This window comes from Bison bison, unplaced genomic scaffold, assembly GCF_000754665.1.
Source record: "Bison bison bison isolate TAMUID 2011002044 unplaced genomic scaffold, Bison_UMD1.0 scf7180017854783, whole genome shotgun sequence".
Lineage (NCBI taxonomy): Eukaryota > Metazoa > Chordata > Mammalia > Artiodactyla > Bovidae > Bison > Bison bison.
In genome coordinates, this window is record NW_011485356.1 from 83382 (window position 1) to 93808 (window position 10427).

Sequence of the window (10427 nt, forward strand, 5' to 3'; positions counted from 1 at the left end):
CGCTGCTGAGACCTGGTGGAGACACTGAGAGATTCCTTGGCCCCTGCCCCTGCTGTCCCCCATCAGCCCCATCACCTGCCCCCAGCCCCTCCAGCCTCAACGTGACCCTGAGCTCAGGGAAGGATAAACGTCACCTTCAGTCAAACACTATTGGAAGGAAAAGCAGCTGCCTTCCCTGACCTAGAGTGTCCATACTTAGGCCTTTCTGGGCCCTGGTTTGGGATCATCAAGGCTATTACCGTGAATGACTCTATGCAATATGTAGAGAGTCCCTCTGAACCTGTTTCTGCCAATTGTCTACCTTGTAAAGACCCTCCTCTGAATTGCCCAGGCCCCTCCCAAAGCCCCCTATGTTTGGGCATCTCCACTCCCCAGTTTCAGTCCCAGAACTCTCTCTTAATTAAGTGAACTGATTTTGCAATTTCACTTTACCTGGTGAGATCTATTTGGCTTGTCAAACTTTTCTTTTTAATTTTTATTGGAATATAGTTGATTTACAATGTATAGTTCAGGTGTACAACTCAGATATATCTCCACTCTTCTATTTTTTTTTAGATTCTTTTCCCATACCGGCCATCATCACACTTTTCTATATTCACTTTCTTCCCAAAGCCTTGGGATGTTTCCCAACTGTAAAATGGGGATAAAACCACACACCGTATTGAGTTGTCATGAGGATTAAGTAAATAAATGTAGATGAAATGCCTAGAATGACACTTGGTGTGTAGTAACCAGTTGGCCTGGTGCATCCTCCCATTTTACAGAAGCCCAGACTAAGCACCTGGGCCGGAGCCAGGGCTGGAAGGCAGGTCGGTGCAGAACAAGGAAAGAAATGCTCTTTATGCGCCCTGAGGACAGCAGCGGGGGTGGTGTGGCGGGATCCCCGCTTGCCTCTGTGATGTTAGACAAGCATTTTACCTCTCTGAGTCTCACTTTCCTCACTATAAAATGGGATATCATTAATCACCTCAGGAGATTGGAGGACATGAAACGAGATGAAGTACTTTGAGCATCCGTGAATTCCTTGCACAAAGCAGATGCTCAGGGAGTGTCAGATCCCCACTGCTGCCCACCAGGACTGCCAGCAGCCAGTGTCTTCATCCAGATGGGAAGAAGCCCCACTTTGGTGTCTGCAGCCTCACAGGCCACGTTTTAGCAGAGCGAAGCAGAGCATAGGCTGTATTTCATCTCCAACATGCCCCTCAGCTGGCAAATTTGAGCCGTGTACACCCTAGACAACTGCATGCAGCAGCTCGGAACCCACCCGTCTTCCCACCACATATTCACTTGCTGTTCATTTCTGCGATTGGTCAACCATAGGCATGCTAAGAAACAACTCCTCTCTGTTTTCTATGCCCCTGTGTGATGGTGACCCCTCGCCTCTGAGGGCATCTTACCTGCCTCCAGAGAGGTGAGAAGGAAAAGGAAGAAGCACTGGAGGCCAAAGACGGAACGGATGCAGTGGGCTGGCTGGGCCATGTCGGAGCTGGATGGCTGCTTGAGGCCGTAGGTTGGGGTCCCCTCAGCTTATATGGGCCCAGCTTTGACGTCACGGGGGCTGGGGCTCCTCAGGCTGAAATCTTAAACAAATGGAACCGCCCCGCCTTGCGGGGGTGCCCTGATAACGGGAGACCACAGCAGCTTTGTCATGTAGTAGGGAACATGTGTGTCTACCCAAGGGGTGGGATCTGGGGGCAGGGAAAAGCAACTGGGAGGGACCAACTCCTGCCCCAGCCCCAGCAGAGGTTGTGGGGGTTGGGTGGGTGGCGTCCGGGGTTCTGGGCTGGTGGGGAGCAGACGGTGGCTTCTAGAAAGACTGAGATCTGGCTGGGGCGGGAGGGGGAGGGGGACAGTTGGATGCCTGGGTTTTGGGAAGAGATTCAAATTCTGATTCTTCTTCAGCTGCACCCTCTGCTTTCCACTTCTCTTACGTCAGCCCAGCTCTCCACACCCCTTACTCACACACACCCCTTACTCACACACGTTCACTCTTTTTGCCCTGGGTGGAGCTGCCCATGAGTATGAGGTGAAAGAGCAGAGACGGGGAAAGCCCTCCAGTGTCTGGCTCCTGCAAAGACAGGTGCTTCCAGGTGTCCAGAGATGACACACCAGGTGGGGACAGGTGGAGACGGAGACAAAGGCAGACATGGAACCCCAGGGACTGACGTATCCCTCAGCAGGGGTGGCGGCCAGTCCGTCTAGGACCTCCCTGGAGTCTCCCTCTCCCCTTGGTCCTGATTCCCTGCCTGAAGCAAACAGTAGCTCAGAGGTTGTCAAAGTTCATATACTGCGCTCCCAGGAGACAGTGCCTGGGGCTGGCGTAGGGGGAGGGCAGGCTCCCTGGGATTCTAAGGAGAGAGGAAGCTGTGGGTCCGGGGGTCTCAAGTCACCACCCCTATTGCTCACTTAATTTGTTTACGGTGGGTCTCCACTACTGGGGAGTCAGCAGCCGGCCAGGTCTTTGCCATGATTGCTGCTGCAGCCCCAGCACCAGAGTGAGGGCCTGGCACACGGGACGCAGTCAATCGTGTTGACTCGGCTGAACGGAGTGGAAGCCAGGGCTGGCTCCTACCTCTAGGGGTGAGTGGAGCAGGCAGAGGGGGTGGAGACGGCCTGACCTGGAGGGCACGGTGCCAGGGCCCTGGGGCCACGGGGCTCATGGGAGGACTAGAGGGCCGAACTTGTGAATCCATCTAGTACTGGGCATGATTGGTCCCTAAGACCTAGGCAGGGCTGGAGTGGAAGGGAAGAGGAGAGGCCAGCTGCTCATTAACATGATTAGGCAAGTAATTAGGCTCCATGGAATCAGACCAAAGCCTGACTGCTCAGAACTGGGTAGCCTGCCTCCCAGGCAATGCGTCCTGTAGGGTAGGGAGACTGAGGCAGAGGTAGACCTCCTCTGCCTCTCCATCTGGACCCAGGAGGGACTGAAAATCCCCCTTTCCACTAATCTGGCCCCACCCCCACACTTTCCTCCAGGGACCCAGGTCTCTAGGAGAGAAGTTCTCAACAAGGAGAGGCAACTCTGTCCCCTGCGGACATTTCGCCATGTCTAGAGACAACCTTGTCCCACCTTGGAGGGGGTTGCTCCTGGCACCCAGCGGGTAGAGGCCAGAGGGGGTCCTGGCCATCCTGCAAGGCACAGGACAGCCCCACAGCAAAGAACTCTCCAGCTCACATCAGTGGTGCTCAGGTTGAGACTCTCTGCCTTCACTGTGTAAATAAATATTCCCCATTCTTCTTTAGCCACAACGTCCCCCAGAGGACACACGCATCAGAGGTGGAGGAACTTAGAGGTATGTGCAGGCTCTTGATGTCAGAAGAGGTTGTTGTGTCTGAGCTGTAATAGTTAGGTTGTGTGTGCACGATGGCTCAGTCATGTCCGACTCTTTTGCGACCCTGTGGACTGCAACCCACCAGGATCCTCTGTCTATGGGATTCTCCAGGCAAGAATACTGGAGTGGGTTGCCATTTCCTCCTCCAGGGGATATTCCTGACCCAGGGATCAAACCCGTGTCTTTTGCATCTCCTGTGTTGGCAGGAGATTCTATACCACTGCACAACCTGGGCTGAGAGGGTCACAAAACAACCCTACCAGCTACTGATGTCTGAGCTGTTCTAGGTACAGAGAAATGTGCTGAGCACTTTACCTTGTTGTAACCTATGAGGTTAGCAATGTCAGCCTCATTTTATAGCTTGAGAACAAACAAGCTTGGTTCAGGGAAATGATTTAAATGCCCAAGGTCACATATCTGGTAAGAGGCAGAGACCAGACCTGGTCGGTGCCTGCCCGACGGCAAAGCACTTGGATAATTACACAGTGGCTGGGAGACCAGGGGAGCACTACTGTTTTATTTAGCAAGAGTTGTGTCCACCACCCACCTGGAGTGGTCTAAGCAGGGGGCGTCACAGAGCAGGGTTCCTCACCTGTACTGAGGTGAGAGAATTGAAGGTCTCAAGAGGGTCAGGAGCCAGCCCAAGGGGGCTCCTTATAGAAAGGGGGACCCCCATCCTGTTCCCCAGGGGTCCCAAGCAGTGTCCTCAGCTAAGTTCTCTGATAGTTGGGGAAGAGAATGGGAACAGGAAGAAAGAATGAGGAGAGGAGGTTCCCACTGCCCAGATCGGGATGCCATAAAGGCTGGAAGACCCCTGGAGACCATGGTGCCCTGGTCCTTCCTTCTACAGATGAGAAAACTGCATCAGAGTCTTGAGTGACTTGAATGAGTCTGCTCAGGGAAGGAAGGAGGAAGGCCATCGGGAGAGGGGCATAGGCGATCCCAGTCGTGCCCCTTCACTTGACGGAGTAGTGCTGGCTGGTGGGTTCGTGGTGGCAGCCATAAGGGGTCACAGAGCCACAACCACACCCCATATTCATCTCCTTCCGGAACTCGCAGGCCTATGAGATGAGGGATGGATAGGAAGGGTTAACTAAGCTGCCCAGCCCTCAGCTCTCCCCATGGACTGCGGCCTCCCTCAACAACTCAGGTTCTCAGAGCTCCTCTTTCTGCAAAAACAGTAAGGATAATGAACCAGACTAATTTGCTGAGCACTTACTATGTGCCAGGGCTTCCCAGGTGGCTCAGAGGTTAAGGCATCTGCCTGCAATGCAGGAGACCTGGGTTCGATCCCTGAGTTGGGAAGATTCCCTGGAGAAGGAAATGGCAACCCACTCCAGTATTCTTGCCTGGAGAATCCCATAGATAGAGGAGCTTGGTGGGCTACAGTCCAGGGGGTCGCAAAGAGTTGGACACGACTGAGTGACTTCACTTCACTTACTATGTGCCAAGCACCTAAGCAGTTTACATGTGTAAGCTCATTTTACCCCCCAACAGCCCTTTGAGCTGGATACTATCAATATCCTTTTCATTTTATCCAGGACTCAATTACCTCATCCGTAGAATAAGAGACAATAATATTGCTTGTATCACAGGGTTGCTGTGAGCTAAGATATGTACAATACCTGGCACAGAATAAGTGCTATTTAAGTGTCAGTTATTACTTAAATGGAGTAATACAGAACACAGAGAGGCTGAGTAACTTGCACAAGGTCACACAGCTGTAATGACAGAGCCAGAATTCAAAACCCAAGTTATAATGTAATTCCATGAAGTTGACTCTTCACTGCCTAGAGCTAAATGTAGTGCCTCCATGGGCTGGTCAGCCTACAGTGTTCCCCTGCCTCTCTTTCAGTGGCCCCAACCCCACATCCCTGCCCAATCGATGTTTCCTCTCAGCCACCCAGACTGCGGTCCCTTTCCCCCTTCCTCCCTCCCTAAGTGTGGTAAGCTGTCATTTTCCCCTGAAGCCCCTGTCCTTCTGGGGCACCAGGGCCAGCCCCACTGGCCTCAGAGACCCACACATTTGGACCACAGCTTCACTCACCTTTTTGATACCATACAGTAGACTGACAATTGCTGCTACCAAAGAGAGAGTGATCAACACGATGGCCCAGTCGGGGACAGAGCCCTTCTCTTGTGGCTTCGGGCCTGAGGACCAGAGAGGGGCTGTGACCGAGGCAGGTGGGACCTCAATCCCCCGACTCCCCACTGCCCTCTGTAACTTTGCATCTTTCCTTCTGTGACTCTGATGTCTCCGTGACTCTGAGACCACGTTGCTCGGTGTCTTGTCATCTTGGGAATAGAATTTCAGCGGAGCGGGTTTCAAAGGGCTTCACTCCAAACTGCACTCACTTCTTCCCTTACACCTGTGGACGCATCTGTCAGTCTCTGAAGTCCTCACTGACATCCACGCCTCTCCGTCTTTCTGAACCATCCTCCATATCCCAGGCTGTTGTTGGGCCTCTCTCATCTGCCATGCCTCTGCACTCTGACAGTCCCGCCCTGCCAGTAGTTCCCTCATCTTATTCAGAGGCTGCCCCCTCTGCCCTCCTCACGACCCCACCCTGACTCTGATCTTTAAGGGGAGTCAGAGCCAATCCTCTTGTTTTCCCTTTGCTCGTTTCCTGCCCTCAGACTGCCTGGTGGGGAGATTTGGATTGAACGGGAGGGAGGAAGGAGACAGAGGGAGGAGGACAGGATCTCGGGAGGGGATATTTGTTGCCCTGCAAAGACAGGTTGGGCCACAAGGAATATAGTCGGAAACCTTTTGGGGAAGCAATCAGGTAACAGCCATCCAGCTTCTGGTGTGACCAGAGGCTTGAGGGGTACTGAAACCCTTTGAAGAACTGGAGATGTTCTTAGGTGTACTCAAAACACAGTAGAAAGCAAGCCTTAAGCCTGTCCCTACAATGGCAACCCACTCCAGTATTCTTGCCTGGAGAATTCCATGGACAGAGGAGCCTGGTGGGCTACGGTCCATGGGGTCGCAGAGTCAGACATGACTGAATGATGAACACTTTCACACTTTCACACTCCTCTCCAGGAGCTGGGGTGCCTGCCGGTCAGTGACCCAATGCAAACAAGAGCGCCTTACTGGTCGGGACGCTGAGCCCAGAGGAGGCGGTGGCCGCTCCAGCTGTGGTGGCTGCGGAACCGCCTGAGACAGCCCCACCTGCTGTGGAAGCCCCAGGCATGGGTAAAGCAGTTCCAAGGACTGTTGTTGGGGAGACAGATCCTAGAAGGGCAGAGGGGAAAACGGGTGGATATCTGAGCGAGAACAGAAGCAGAAATTCCATCCAGTGCCCTCTCAGTTGAAACCCTGGCAAGTGTTTGGTAAATGAAAATAAAAGGACTGAGAAAAGCTAAGACAGTCTTAAAAACAGAAGTGGAAGGCTTATACTACCATACCCTAAGACTGGCTGCAAAGCTGCAGACATTAAGGACTGTGGCCCCGGAGTAAGAACAGACAGAAGAGCCCAGAAATAGCCTTGGTCACTTTACTTTCAATAAAGGGACTCACACATTTCAATGGTGGGGAGAGAGGGAGAGTCTTTGAAATGAGTGGTTCCAGGGCAACTGGTTATCTGTAAGAGGAGAAAAGGGATCTTGACCTCTCCCTTACTCCATACACAGAAATTAATCTGAGATGTGTCATAGGCTTAAATTTGAAAGCTAAGATTCTTAGATTCAAAGATTCTAAATTTGAAAGTAAAGCTTCTGGAAGAATGCATCAGAGAATATTTTCATGACCTTGAATTAGGCAAAAAAAATGTCTTAGGCTGGATATAAAAACACTAACTACAAGAGAAAAAGTTGATAAGTTGAAAAGCAGAAGGAGGGCCTTTGTATAGCCACCAAAGCCAGGACTGCTTCAGTGAGGCTCTGGGAGCTAACAATTTATTCATGGCTGAGCACAGGAAGCCCCCACCCAGAGCTGCAGGCAAAGCTAAAGAGCTCTTCAGAGATGCACTGAGCAACAGAAGTGTCACCTGGCAACGCTGATGCTGCTCCTGATGGGCTGCCAGAAATGGCTGGACTTAAAGTCTGAGGATTACTGGGCAAAGCCCCAGGTGTTGAAGAAACTGTAGAGAAACTCACAGAGACAGTGGGGAGACCAGCAGAGACAGTAGGGAGACCTGCAGAAACATCCCCAGAGACAGTGGGGAGACCTGCAGAGACAGTAGGGAGACCTGCAGACATATCCCCAGAGACAGTGGGGAGACCAGCAGAGACAGTAGGGAGACGTGCAGAGATAGTAGGAAGGCCAGCAGAGACATCCCCAGAGACAGTGGGGAGACCTGCAGAGACAGTAGGGAGACCAGCAGAGACATCCCCAGAGACAGTGGGGAGACCAGCAGAGACAGGAGGGAGACCTGCAGAGACACCCCCAGAGACAGTGGGGAGACCAGCAGAGACATCCCCAGAGACAGTGGGGAGACCAGCAGAGACAGTAGGGAGACCAGCAGAGACAGTAGGGAGACCTGCAGGGATAGTAGGAAGACCAGCAGAGACATCCCCAGAGACAGTGCGGAGACCAGCAGAGACAGTAGGGAGACCAGCAGAGACAGTGGGGAGACCTGCAGAGATAGTAGGAAGACCAGCAGAGACATCCCCAGAGACAGTGCGGAGACCAGCAGAGACAGTGGGGAGACCTGCAGAGACATCCCCAGAGACAGTGGGGAGACCTGCAGAGACAGTAGGGAGACCAGCAGAGACAGTAGGGAGACCTGCAGAGATAGTAGGAAGACCAGCAGAGACATCCCCAGAGACAGTAGGAAGACCAGCAGAGATAGTAGGAAGACCAGCAGAGACATCCCCAGAGACAGTGGGGAGACCAGCAGAGACATCCCCAGAGATGGTGGGGAGACCTGCATCGATGGTGGGGAGACCAGCAGAGACGGTGGGGAGACCTCCAGAGTTAGCTGTCCCCGATGGGATCAGCTGAGCTGTTGGCAGAAGAAAAATGAGAAGATGGAGTTAGAAGAGCTGGCCCTCTCCCTGGACCTCGAGTCCACATCTTGCCCCTAAAGCCCCCGTGCTCACCATAGCCAGCGAAGGCCTGCAGGCCCAGGAGCAGCACCAGTGCAGCAGCCATGGTGCCACTGAGATGCGCTTCCAGGACCGTCTCCCTGGCTCTTTAAAGGCTTTAAGGCCCTATTAGGAGCCTCAGGAGAGCCAGGTGTGCCAGGGCCTCCATCAACACTGGGATCTTCATTCCCAGGGAGAGGCCACCCAGCTGTCCCCAGGGGATTAACCTATCCCAGCTTGGTTCCAGGAAGCACTGGGCGAGGGGGAGAGTGAGTAAGAACCTGAGGATTCTCCTTCCAGGCTCTCAGGCTCTTTCCGGGTTCGGGATCTAACCCCCAGGTCAGAGTCAGTCCCTATTCTGGACCTTCTCTGAAGGGGGAGAGACCCAGGTCTCCTATCCCAAGGTCCTTGTGCGCCTAGAAATATGACCATGGAGGGGTGAGGTATATGGGTCCCTTGGGGACGCAGGGGGTAAAGAATGACTGACACAGCCTGAGGACCTCATCTGATTCTCAGGAGAGACCATGGCAGGGCAGGAGGGTGAACACCTGAACCATCCCTCCTTCACAGTGGCTGCAGCCCACAGAACTTTCCATTCCTTTGGCGGAGAAGGGGTAATGAGAGGAGAGGGGCACCAGGCAAGACAATCGTCTGTTCAGGGGCAGAGGGATGAGCAAGTTCAGAATCCAGCTGTGATTCCACTGTGCTGGAATCTACCACTTCCAAGCTGTGCACTCTCGGGCGAGTCGTGTGACCTATCAAAGTCTTCACCCCTAAAACTGGGGTAAGGCAGTACCTACTTCAGAGGGCCATAATAAGAATGAAATGAAATAATGTTTCTAAGGTGCCCAGCACACAGCAGCCTCAGCTATGATGACATGAAAAGATGAGCGCCCGCTGGGAAAGACAGAGGCACGCTCCCACTCTCCTCTTAGGAGGACTCAGATCCCCCAAAGCGCCTCTCTGAGTTCCCGCTTCCTCCCCCTCACTGCTCCTGCCTCCTATGTCTGCTGAGCCTTTTGTCCATGAATTCCTCCCAATCTGGGCTTCCGGCTGTCCAGTACACGTCTGAGAGCCCCTGGGTTGCTCATTATTTACATTTATGGTATAGACAGTGTCTCTATAGGCAGTATTTATGGTATAGACAGTCTCTGCATCTTAGTGGTCCTGCTTTTGGCTTTTCTCCCTGACTCTGCCCTGTATCCTCTCTGTCTCCATCCGTCTACTCAGGGGCCCACTGGTGTGGGGGAGAAGGGAGAGAAGACGCATAGGGAGGCAACTAAGGCGATAAAACAGCGTGTGCCCTTGTGTATTCTAGAGGGTTTACACGACTAGTTTGTCAATCCGTTGAGCTTATCCCTGTGTCTGGTATCATGACAGCCTGGTCTATCTCTAATCTCTCTGCTACTGACTTACTATGTGACCTAAATAAGTCATTTACCCTCTCTGAGCCCTAGTTTCCTATTTTTTTAAGAAAGAGGGTAGGGACTTCCCTGGTGGTCCAGAGGCTAAGACCGCACTCCCAATGCAGGGGGCCTGGAGTTTGATGCCTAGTCAGGGAACTAGATCCCATATGCCGCAACTAAGACCCAGTGCAGTCAAATAAAATAAATAAATAAGAAAGAAAGAAGGTAAACTAGACAGATTTCCAAATTCCCTCTCCATCCTGTCGTTGGTTTGCCATTCTGAGCGATTTGGGAAAGGGCTTTGGCTGGGAGGATGAAGGGATTTCTCTTGCGTGAGCGCTCAAGGCAGGACGTGATGGGGATATTTGATGAAACTGCATCTCCGCCCAAGTTGCTAGGATATGTTAGAGAGACTAAAACAAAATATTCAAAGATGAAAGTTCCCCCCACCCAGAAAGTCATTGCGGCTGAGGGAGCAGGACACGAGTTTGGGGAGAACTCGGTGTAATCTACCCCTCCCTTTTGGGCCCACATTCCTGAGCCCTTGGGTGGCACGGCTGATAGAAATTAATCGCAGTTAATAATTAATCCCTAAAGAGCAATGAGAGGCCCAGGCGTGGGTGGGGCCCAGACACCAGCACAAAGGGACGCCTCC

General features: G+C 52.7%; 1 protein-coding gene across 1 annotated transcript in view; it reads right to left on the reverse strand.

Annotated features, from left to right (window-relative positions):
* MUC21 (mucin 21, cell surface associated) overlaps window positions 1-1479 on the reverse strand; it is a 34931-nt gene extending 33452 nt beyond the window's left edge. Inside the window, exon 1 of the mRNA XM_010857286.1 lies at window positions 1398-1479. Coding sequence (XP_010855588.1) covers window positions 1398-1479 — 82 coding nt within the window. The remainder of the gene's footprint in view (window positions 1-1397) is intronic.
* Between the last annotated feature and the right edge of the window lie 8948 nt (window positions 1480-10427).